The sequence below is a fragment of the Dreissena polymorpha genome, chromosome 11 (assembly GCF_020536995.1).
Source record: "Dreissena polymorpha isolate Duluth1 chromosome 11, UMN_Dpol_1.0, whole genome shotgun sequence".
Lineage (NCBI taxonomy): Eukaryota > Metazoa > Mollusca > Bivalvia > Myida > Dreissenidae > Dreissena > Dreissena polymorpha.
In genome coordinates, this window is record NC_068365.1 from 50,161,410 (window position 1) to 50,173,919 (window position 12,510).

The 12,510-nt window shown below is 35.3% G+C and overlaps 1 protein-coding gene across 1 annotated transcript; it reads left to right on the top strand.

Annotated features, from left to right (window-relative positions):
• The first annotated feature begins 1,178 nt into the window (after nt 1-1,178).
• On the top strand, nt 1,179-4,555 carry LOC127851454 (uncharacterized). Its single transcript, XM_052385245.1, has 5 exons — nt 1,179-1,296; nt 1,990-2,183; nt 2,599-2,712; nt 3,300-3,482; nt 3,930-4,555. Exons 1-5 carry the CDS (start codon nt 1,294-1,296, stop codon nt 4,186-4,188), a joined length of 753 nt encoding a protein of 250 aa, XP_052241205.1. The 5' UTR covers nt 1,179-1,293; the 3' UTR covers nt 4,189-4,555.
• Nucleotides 4,556-12,510: the final 7,955 nt, after the last annotated feature.

The following is a 12,510-nucleotide window of genomic DNA, read 5'->3' on the forward strand; positions in this document are numbered from 1 at the left end:
GTAATTGAACTTATTGAAGAAGTTTTCTACGTCTGCCTGAAACTACAATTCACAAATAATTTATCAAGAGCAATAAAGGCTTCTGGTGAACAGGTCGCAATATCTTATACTAGTAATCATTAATTTTCTAATTGAAAGAAAAGTGAAGAATAGTAATTACAAAAAAAAAGTTCTCTTTTTGACACCCTCGTTGTTCCAATAATTCTACAGACATTTGCACCATAATTTATAGAATCGAAGACATTGATAAACTAAAATTTAGATGGTGTGCAACTATTGTGCAACTAATCATCGTCTTCTTGTCGATCACTTCGAAGTGCCTTGAAGTTCGTTCTTAGCAGAGGTTTAGTTCCCGCCGTTTCCTTGTCGTCAGAGACTTGCCGTCCAATGCTTCAGAGCGTCTCCCGCCCTTGGCTTTTTGTCTGAGTTATCCTTCCCTTTGTCTCCAGGAAAGGTGGCTGATATTCGTCTGCCCTCTAGCCTTCAACCTGTCTAGCTTGGGAAGCGAAATCCCGCCGGTATAGCTCTCCGGGTCGTAGAGGCTCTAAAACTACAACACAACGTTAAGAAATTAGCCGCGTGGTAGCGATTTTTTTATATGCCGCTGTCTTCAAAGAATTATCCATATTTCCCATCTACATTAAATTAACACAAGGTACGTTACTTATTATGTCAAACTTAAGCAAAACCTACTACTCCTGCTGCTGCTCCTTTTTCCTTCTCCTCCTCGTCCTCCTTCTTTACTGCTGCTGCTTCTGCTGCTGCTGCTGCTGCTGCTGCTGCTGCTGCTGCTACCACTACTACTACTACTACTACTACTACTACTACTACTACTACTACTACTACTACTACTACTACTACTTTTATTTTATTTTATTTTATTTTATTTTATTTTATTTTATTTTATTTTATTTTATTTTTATTTTTATTATTATCGTTATTATATCAGAAAGGGTTAAATGTGCCATAATTTTGAAACGGCCCTTAATTTAACATATACTTGTCATAACCACAATTAGACAAAACAACGCAAATTTATTATGAATTTATGATGAAATCGCATTAATGTGCGTTTTGTGGTCTGAAGTAAGATGTCAAGCAATTGTTATGCTCACGTAAACGAATTAGCTAATGCTTGCCTCGGGGCGATTTGCAAACAATAATGTAATTGACGTCAAAATAGCTGACAAATCAGAAAGCGCGTTACAAAACGGCTCATTTTTGTGTCTGAATTAAAACAAAATGTTCTTAAATATGAGATAGTAATCGCATCTTAGAAACACAGAAGAAAAGATGGTAAGTCAGTTTTATTTGCAGAATTGAAAATTGAACGTTATCTCTTTCTTTATAATCAAGTGCTGTTACTTAAACATCGTTGTCTTGTATGAAACGTGAAAAAAAAAAGAAATGAAAAACGTATTTTATTAGCTGTTTTGTTAACATAATAATTGTTAATGTATAGGTCGTATACACAAACTAATACTCATTTGTTGATGAACAAATACGCAATGTTTTTCAAAACATGATTAACCTTTAGTTTACAGTTGCGTGAATAAAATACACGTGTTCGTCTGCTCAAATTAAAACAAGAATTAACGAAAGAGAATATGGGGGGGGGGGGGGGGGCTCCGTGACAAAGTCTTATAACATGAAAAACATAAACGGTTATTATAACTCACGTATAATGCAGCGGTACTCGTTTCTTGTTACACTATTTAGAGCGTTGAATGTCATATTATGATAATGATCTTAACAATACTACTAACACTACTACTACTACTACTAATAATAATAATAATAGCAATTAGGATGATGGTGATGATGATGATGATGATGATGATAATAATAATAATAATAATAATAATAATAATAATAATAATAATAATAATAATAATAATAAACATTTGCAACACATGCACATTTGTTTAATATACTTTGAACTAAATTATAAACACACAACGATTCACCAAAAACTTCCTTCTATTTCAGCTGCCTACGATAGCTGTTCTCCTGACCACGTGTTTGGCCATGGCACGTGCAGGCGTGTATAGTAACCCATATCCGGTTCCCAAGGACGCCGTGTGCGCGATGCCCTACACACAGGCGTTTATTTACGGACGGCAGTTCCCCGACTATAACTGGAAGTGTGACGACACGCAATACACTAATCTTCCTTACCCCAAGTAAGTACTGCTTGGATAATTATAAACGTGTTTTCACGAATTTGAGATATTATAACAAAACATCGTAAGGTTCTTATTCAGTGTATTTTGTTTAAACGCGTATCGTAATGGAGGTTGCAGTTACTACAAAACATCGTAAGGTTCTTATTCAGTGTATTTTGTTTAAACGCGTATCGTAATGGAGGTTGCAGTTACTAAACTATCTAAATTATCGTTAAAACAATTAAAACAAGCACAATAGTAATTAATTTGATTTTTACGACGTTTTAAGCGATTCTATATGAAAAATAGTCGACTTTCTTAGCATAAGCTTTTTGAATTATGTTACCGATAAATTAAACTATTCTTTAATGAAATCCTCACGCTGACCGTTGTTTTTCAAGACTGTTTCAAAATGGACCCTTTTTATTTTCAGAGATACAATTGACGGCCTTTTAGGTACGCAGCAATACGTTGAATTCAGAGACACGCTTAAAGTGACCGGCTCATGCTTGGACTTTATCGACGAGTTTGCAAAGGAACTTGGAGGGTACGTGTTTAATTGTTGGTTTCCCTGCTTTAGTTGTTTAATCATGAAGTTAACTTGTCTGTTATCAAGACTGCTATGGAGCGAGGCACCTTTTTACAAAATGAATGTTCAAATTTAAAGAAGGTTTTCTTTCCAATGTCGCACGAACGAGCATTTAAGACAGGTTTCCATATATGAAATACATATAATTCATTAACCAATTAAACAAGCCAGCAGAACGCATGCGTATTAAGGGGCGACACTTTCCGAAATGATTTTTGCTAAGACTTCTTTTAAACGAAAAATACAATAAAAGCAAAACGTGTCTTCTCTGATAAGCCTGTTTGGACGGAACAGGCTTATCTGGTTCGACACTGAACGCACAAGCGTTAAGCCCCTTTTCCCAGAACCCAGCTCACATATGATGATTCCATTTACCGTCCTCTACATCGTATTGTTTCCAGACTCAACAATCCTCCTACACTAACCTTAAAACCATAAATTCACACTTTTGATTTTGAGTCCATTATTACAAACCCAAGGTCTATTACACTTATCTTAAGAATAAACAATTCAAGCATGGTTTAACATTCAATAATAATTTCCAGGCAAAATACATACTACTCGTGGGAAGCCATGTGCAAGATGAAGCGCTACCCAGTAAACGTTGTCTGGGCCAAGCCCGACGGGGTCGTGGTGCCTCCAGAGTACATGGGCCTCAATAAAGGTCTCCTACCCTGCCACGTGTTGCCGGGCCAACACCTGTACGATATTGACTGCATCCATCCCTGGTAAGTGTTTGCGAATAACAACCGTATAATTTGTACGTGATGTTGTCTATTGTTTGCATGGTTTCTACGTTATCCATCCATGTTTTGAGCCAATGCAGGACGCCGCGATTTGTTAATTTTGATTTTTATCAAGCATTTCATTGTTTTTTATTTGGAGTTAAGTAAATAAAATTCGGGGAAATAACGTGTTATTGTTCTAAAGGTATCTGCGGTAAAGTCCTATAAGGTAAAATAAGTTTTTAGCTCAATCTGCGATAAACCATATTTGTGTCCATTTTATAAAATCAAAATTGAACAACGATACTTCTGTCAATTATTGTGGTGTAAGGCAGAAGACTCTTTGAGAGCACGAAGATATAATCTACAATAGCGTAGTGTGTAACTATTGTAAAACTCATGAAGTAGCAAAGTGATATTCATAGATGTGACTTTTTCAAATCTCTTCAGGTCGGACAACCCTAAGGTCTCGGACCCAGGACTGGCCAGGCGGCTGCAGCGATTCAGCAACCGCTGGACCGAAACAAAACGCCACTTGTGTTATTATGGATACATGTACAACCCGGCGTACATCTGCAAACCCTCGGGCTACATGACCCGTTACGTATTGGTCTACTCGCCACATCTCCACCTCATCTTTAAGGCGGCCATTCCCGACGTGCCGACGATGTGCCAGTGCGCAAAGTGCGACTGTACGTCGCCAATATAAATGCCTTATCTGTAGGCGGAGCATTTGTTGTTGCCGTGTTTTGTTTTGTTTCACGAATGTTGTGTTTTACAAAAATAACCGATTCAAGCTGTGGTATGGACATTCTGCGATGATTGTGGTTTGGCCAAAAAAAAATTAATCTTTTGTTAATAATATACGCACAACACCTGCTCATGTGTTATTAGAAAATCTATGTGGTTTTTAATATACAATTGATGTTAACTGACAAATATCACACTGTATCATGATAAGTCGTCTCGTTGTTTATACTCACAAAGTTGTTGTTATTTTCTTTATTGCACAATGTGCACTTTATGCTTAAAATAATATGAAATGATATTTGAATAAATGGTTGTTATGACATTTTCGCGGGCAGTCTTGTCGTTTGTTATAGCAAACTTTAATGCGCCTCGTTGTGTGAAAACTGGACTAAATGCATGTGCATTAAGTTTCGTCCAAGATTATCTTGTGCAGCCCCTACAGACTAATCAGGGACGATACTTTTCGTCAAAGCTGGATTTTCGCTTTTAATAGACAACAATACCGTATAAGCGGATAGTGTCGGACTGCACTGGCTTGATCTGTTACAAAAACTACGTACATGCATTAAACCTTTCAGCGCTGGAACCGAATTTTAAAGGCCTTTGCAAACAGTTTGGATCCAGATGAGACGCCACAAAACGTGGCGTCTCATCAGGATCCAAACTGTTTGCTATTCTGATAGTATTCTTTGAAAAAAAAAGAAAACAAAATGCTAAATTTAGAAATTCAGCAGACAACATTTTTGCAGACGACAAATTTCCCTAGCATGCAAAGGGTTAAACCATGTTTTCCCAGAGCGAAGGTCCACATTATTGCTTATTCACCTGTGGTTGATGTTTGTGGAACCGTAAAGTGATACAAGTATTCCCCGGGCGTCTGGTCTATGTATTCGTATGAGATATCCGCATTAAAAGAATACAATATTCGTTTAACGAAAACATGTTTTCTGTGAGATTTCGGTTAATGATTCATTAATTTGTTAAGCGAATCTAATCAATATATTTTCAAAATATACCACTGTTGTTATAGCATCATAAATAGTCAACGTAAGTTTATAAATCGCACGCTGGCATGCAGGTATGAATAAAAGATATAGCAATTTCGCGGATTTTGTAATACTAGCGTAATGAACTGTAAAATTAGTCTGTACCACATTTATTCCAAAGCATTTTAGTACATCGCATTTTATTTACATCTGTGGTAGGAGAAAAAAACATTACAATTGTAACCACAAGACTTTACCACGAACAATAGAATAATTAACTTGAATTATCACAGTTCATACTCACGATGCTTATGACGCCAGTGAAATTATTTACAGAGTGTTAACAAATACGGTTGTTATTTTGTACATAACATTGCAAAATGACACCATTACTGGAAGTTATTTAGTAAACAATTAATGTATAAGTGTTTAACAACAGAAACATGTGCTTCTTGATTTGCGTACGCGCCTATCGAAAACCTTCGTTCAGAAGAATCGCGAAAGCATTATGTGTCTTTGTAAGATTTTGACAGTTGTAGTGAATGACACTACTAGCTAGTAAAATACCACGCCACACATTGTTTCATTTAAAATGCTAGTAGACATTTATGCCTCTGTCCTTCCTAAGTGGCGTTCTCGCTGCGATCACAAACAGTCAGTTTAAGGCAAACGCAAATAGTCGTAGTGAGAAACACTAATGTGTTTTTTTCTCTCAATAGAATCCCTTTGCCCTCAACCATTTGAGCCGGGGTTTCTGCTATCCGTTTTTTTTTCGCGTTTATGCGGCGTTCCATCCACGTCTTGTTCTTTTCACTGCGTTCATAATGTGATCCATAACCTTACACGTGTCGATTATAAGTGACGTCACGGCGTTTATATTACGTTATGACTTTTTTCAAGGACTCAACTGCGCCATAGACGTTTTCGCTGAGACAGCGGTACAAACATGCATCTTCCCCGAAATGTGTATAAAATGCTGTTTATTTGTTATGAAATCTTATTTATGTCAACGCTTAAGTTGTGAAAACACCATTTTATTGTATTAACATTCACTGCTAAACGCTATGGCCAAGGCTATGGGTCGTGGGCAAGGAAGAGACGTCTGGAAGCCATCTTCCGAGAGATGCTAAGAGTCGTGTAATTAGTTTACTGGTATATGTGTTCTTTGATCTAAAATATAGTCCCAGTCAATGCGAAACATAGCAGCAAGTCAGGAGAGAAATGAACGAACAAGACGGATTATCCCAGAGAAGACCCACACGTAAATTATTCTGGTATTCTAATACAAGGATAAAGGAAGTAAAGTCTCCTCGGCCGATGCAGGTCCGCGTTCTTGACAAGTTCATGCTATACTATATCTGTCGATCCGCACAAGACGAAAGAGGTCGACGAAATCGAGATCGTTGGCGACTTCGTGGCTGCGTTCTAGTGCCTTCTATGACACTACGGTGACGTTGGCGTTTGCACGGCTTTGCGTCTGGGTCTATTGGGTCCTTAGTGTGATCGTTCGGCGTGTGTGTGGAGTTTATTTACTGGTCGTCTCTGCGTCTTCGCGGCGTCATGAAGTACCGACCTACTGATCGTTCGCCGTATCCAGTCAGGACGCTTTCAGAACGCACAGTTTCGGCGTCTTTACCCCCTTCACAGCGGACTGATGTTCTTACTGCGTTCACACGAAGAAAAAGAAAGCGATAGGATCGCCAAGGGCGCTCAAAGGTTGTCGTGAGAATGCATAAAGACGGCTTTACACATGTTAAAATAAACGCCACGAAAAATTATGGTCATTTACCAAATATAATTTGGGGAAAATTGAACGTTTAATCCTTGTCTGATTGTGAGCAATGTCAGTCACGATTTTTAATCCCCACCCTAATCTGTTCTTATTGAGAAACAATATTTCCACATTGTCTTATCTATTTGAAAGATATCTTAATCATGAGTAAGTGAACAATACGTCTAAGTAGGCCACCCTTTAAAGAGGCCAGTTTATATTGCATCGCAACTGTCTATTTATCGGTCGATCGGTCCGTAGACAATTCGTTTCCACGCGACATGTATATTGGTATAATTGTTGCTTTGAAGTAAACAAAGAAGCATATCCGATCTTGACGTTAAAGTTTAAGGTTTCAGGGGCCCTTTAGGGAAAAACAAACGGATACAATGGCCATTTAACTTATCGTCAATACCCATGAAAAAAACAGCCTTTAAGCAGATTTTCAATTATGATAAAACACAATACATGGACTCAATTAATTGAATATGGGATAACATATGGTACTGACAGCTGTAAATGCTTAAAACATTTAATTATTATTGAAATGGTGTTTACAAAGAAAAAATGTATTCCCGCCAGTCGCATAAGCCATAAAGTGATTGCTTGCTGATGTCCGCATACGGGGGTGGGGCTTGAAACCGGTTAAAGATCGGGCAGGGAAGCATGCATGTTTTGCAACCACTTTTTGTTGCACAATAAATGTTGGCACTTGAGACAGAATTTTTGCAATTAAGGACCCTTAACTTTAAAATTTATATTGAAACGGGAAATGAAATGGAAAGGAGTCATTATTTTGGTGTTTTTAATGTTGACGTTATAGATGTATTTCGTAATGTTTTTTGAAATACATACTTTGAATCTATTTGTGTTCAAATGATTTATATGGAAGTGCGCTTGTTTTTGAAAACTTTATTTATTCAAATATGTTTGATGGAGTATAAAGAAACGTAACCACTAAGATATAAACAATCACCCACCTCCGCCGAGTGATATCAAACTTCATAAAATGCAACATATTAGCGTTTATATTCCGCATTAATGAATGCAAAGCCATTCATCTTAATGTTTTGACAATAGACACACCATATATTAACATCGTCTCATTGGTAGATAAGAAAAATTTATTCTTTAAGACTTTATTATTTCCGGATGTTTTTATTTATATATCAACTGCAAATCAAAAGGCTTGAAGACGCATTAGACTGGTTTAGCACTGCTATATTTTGTTTTATATGTTATTGTAGTTTGTTGAACATTTAGAGTTCTTTTATGTATGAATTATATACCGCAATGTCATTATTCCAAGCTATTTTATGACACCACATCACAACGACTCTTTTTTGTTGTTAAATTAATACAATACTCCGATATTGATTCGAATACCGCAATATTACAATATTTTGATTTCAACATCACTATTATTTATTGCAACATCAGTGCACTTTTGATTGCAATGGAACTGTATGTTTAATTTCAACATCAGTGTATTTTTATTCCAAGGTCCTTACATTTTTTATTGCAATATTATTATATTTTGATTGAAACATAAGTATATTTTGATTGAAACATCAGTATATTTTTTATTGCAACATCAATATATTTTGATTGCAACATAAATATTTTTATTTATTTCTATATCAATATATTTTGTACTGAAACTTCACCATATCTCACTGTGATGCGCTCTTGACTTGGCCGTATTTGTGTCGTTGATTAGTGAGTAGTCTAATAACAAAATCGTTGCATTTTGTCTGTAGGATGATCATCGAGTATCATGCTAGAATGGATAACTAACCAACTTTAAGGTTGTTTATTTACTGATAAGACACGATTATTTCGATTGCAACAATTTGTGTAGCAGAAAAGAGAGTATTGCTTTATTATCATAAATCTCGTGACTACTCTAGCTTTTTTGTTGTTAATACACCAAAACTTATATCACATGGTAACATTTGGTACCGTCGCTTGGAGCTAAAATAGAACGATAGAAAAGAGAAATTCAACGATTGTGAAACTTTTAATTTTACCTTAATCGTCTGTCTATCTAATGTTTATCTAATGTTTTTACAACTAATAAAACAGATTTGTTTCTTATTCCATGTGAAAACTACAGGCCAATACCACAGTATACGTGTTTATTTCGTCATTCATGTTAATCGCATCAACCATAGCCCGATCGAAAATCTCCTTTACTGGTACATGTAAAAACATATCTTTTTGGAAAGTAAATCTATGAGTTGTTCATAGGATTATCAAGTAATCAACAGTAATCAACATTGCTCATCATACCAGTTTTATACTACGCTGCAACGAATCAGATACGTATCTACGTCTCTGGCTGTTAACACTCAATCGTCATTCCGGTGTTGAAAAGTGCGGAGAGCTAAATCTCCCTTTGTATAACTAGATAAGGAACGTGTTGATTGTGAATTGGGTAGACATGCGTTCTTTGATCAAAAACAGGAAAACAAAATAATCAGTAAAAACTCCTGATTTCATTATTATGACACTTGTTGTTAACAGGCTTTCAAAGTGATTTTGGTGGATAACTTAGTTACTGTGTATGTGTTCTATATAATAAACAGTTGACATAACCCTTCTGTGGTTGACAACATATTGTATCAAACTTTACGGATTGTCATATTTAGTTACTATTTTACGATTCAGACATTTATTTTACGTTGCTGAAAAAGATGAATAAAGATTTAATTGTTCTTTGTCCGACGGCAGATCATCTAATACATTCTATATTTGTTATTACATTCTTACAACTACGCATGAAACTGTAATAACTAATGTGCAAATTTTCTTATATTAAAACGTAAATGTAAATATTAAGCGGACCCATAGATGTCAGTTTAACTCATGCTGAAGGTTCGGGCTCCTATAATCTGTCAGGTACAAACATATTATTAACGTATTTTTTTACATTTAATTTCATTGTATTAGGTGCTTAATACACCTTTCAGACACGGTGTTGACATTTCAGCTTATTAGCATATATAATTAATCGAGCAAATGAGAATTGTGGTTATTGTGTTTATGCTGTGATAACATTAACGCAAAATGTTATTGCATTATAAAACTGAAGATTTATTGTCGCATTTAAGAATAAAGATTACCCTACGTCAAACTTTTTGCAAAACTTTGTATATTATAAACGAACGGCTGAAAGCTTAAGCTATTGTTACAAGTCAAAGAATAAAAATTATATTATGTACAGTTTTTATTTGACTAAAAGGAATAAATGTACATAACATAGGATATTCGACATATTGTAATGGAATTTTCGGATGCCTAATTTACATTTCACCCGGTTGCTCAACGACAAATCCGTCGACCTTGTTCTACTTTGTACGGTTTAAGAGCGACTTGCGCTGCAGCAATGCTACCCATAGGATAGGAAACCCGTGTTTTTTACGTTGTACGCTTGAGAACACTTTATGTCATAACCTTAAAAATCGTATTTCAAAACTACCCCGATATACCGACCACAGAAGCTCCGCTTGAAGTAAACAGAGATTTATATTATTATTTTTTTAATCAGACAGCATCAACTTATCAGTGGCTACACTTTCGATAATTTAAGTTTAGAAGAGACTGCCTTTAAAATACCAGAAAAGCGGAAAGTGCCGTCCCTGATTGGCACGTGCGTACTGCGAATCTGAGAGGACACTTTACGCTCATACATTACTGTGACGTAACACAGACAATTATATAAGGATTAATAATTTTATTATCAAATTGAAATTATATAAGAATTAATAGTTTTATAATCCAATTGTAATACAGAGGCAAGAAATATACAAAATCATAAATAACTACACTATAACTAAATAAAGACGGTTAGTAATTAAGATACCAAACGAAAACAAAGTAATTAACGTGTCATTACATACAATTAGGTCTCTTCTACTTAATACCTAAGAGTATCGTGACTTGTTAAATGCATAGAAACAATAAAACATACATTAGTCAGGGAGAGGCGGCTTCTCGAGATGTAAACTAGGTGTTGACAAGATAAGTATTGATGCAAAGCATCAAAGGGCGTCGGGAATTTCAGTGTAAAAGACACTCAATGAAGTTACATGGAACTATTTTTTTCTACTGTAAATATTAATATATTGGCCGATTATTTTAAACAAAATAGAAAAAGATACTGGTATAACCATTATCTATAATTTTGTGTTATAACCACCAAATAACCATTATTTATGATGTTGTGTTATAACCCCCAAATAACCATTATGTATGATTTTGTGTTGTAACCCCCAAATATTTCATAGTTCATTTTATTTACATTGGTTTCCTTTTTTTACTGGCATCCGTGTGCAGTTTTCATTAATGGAACAAAACTGTGTAGGTTTTAAAAAATCTGCTTCATTTGTAAGCGTAATTTCATATTTTTCTCAACTTCAAGGGGAGATGATTCTGAACTTATTCTTACATTGCTCATTTACGATAGGGGTTGAGTACTCATTGATATGAAAACACAGTAAAAGTTTGAAAAAAAAATTGAAGGAAAACTGTAAATTGCATAAAGAAGCTGCATTTCACAATACTTTGAATTTCAGTAAAAGATCATAATATATTTATTGCTCCGATATTCATCATTTTCAATAGGGTTCGAGTAATACTGATATAAAAACACTTAACAAGTTTTGAAAGATTCAGACGAAAGTTGTGAAATCTTTTAAACTAGTGGAAATTGTTAATTTTGTCATATTTAATAGAAAAAATTCTGGACTTATTGTTCCGATGTTTCCCATTTTTAATGAGGTAAAAATGCTCATTGATATGAAGACACTAAGTTTGGAAAGAATCTGATGAAAAATGTTGACATAATCACCTAACCAAGCAAGTTTTCACTTTTATGCTTAAATTCAAAGAGACATAATTCTGGACTTATGGTCCGATATTGCTCATATAGAGAGTTTGGGTTGGGTCCTCATTGATAAAAAACCTGTGCAAGTTTGGGAACAATCGGATGAAAATTTTGGACTTGAACAACGATTTCAAAATTTCTCAAATTCTAAGGAAGATAACTATGGGCGTAATGGTCGGATAACTAAAGGGCCCATACCACCTGGATAGTAATACGTGTCGCGCTTCGCGCTCTATATGTGGTTCTTAAAAAACAACTCCGAGGAGTGCTTGACTCAAGGGAAACGGGTTGCTGAGACACAGCTCCTTCTTGATAAGCGGCTGCTTCCTTTATCGCAACTCATTGTTACAATCAATAATACGCGTCGCGCTTCGCGCTCTATATGTGGTAGGGATAGTACTTAGGGCCTATACTAGACAACCATAAAAATACATGGATAATATATGAGTTGTTTGCATTTATTTGTTAATATAAAAACACGTGTATTTTTTATAAGATATTTAAGTCATGTAAGAAATTTTAATTAACGTTGTCACCACGCGGCATCCATTAATTTTAATAAAAATGTCAAATAGTAGTAAAATGGATTTTAAAATGTCTACATAAAATAAAGCTTTATAATATTTATTAACCTGA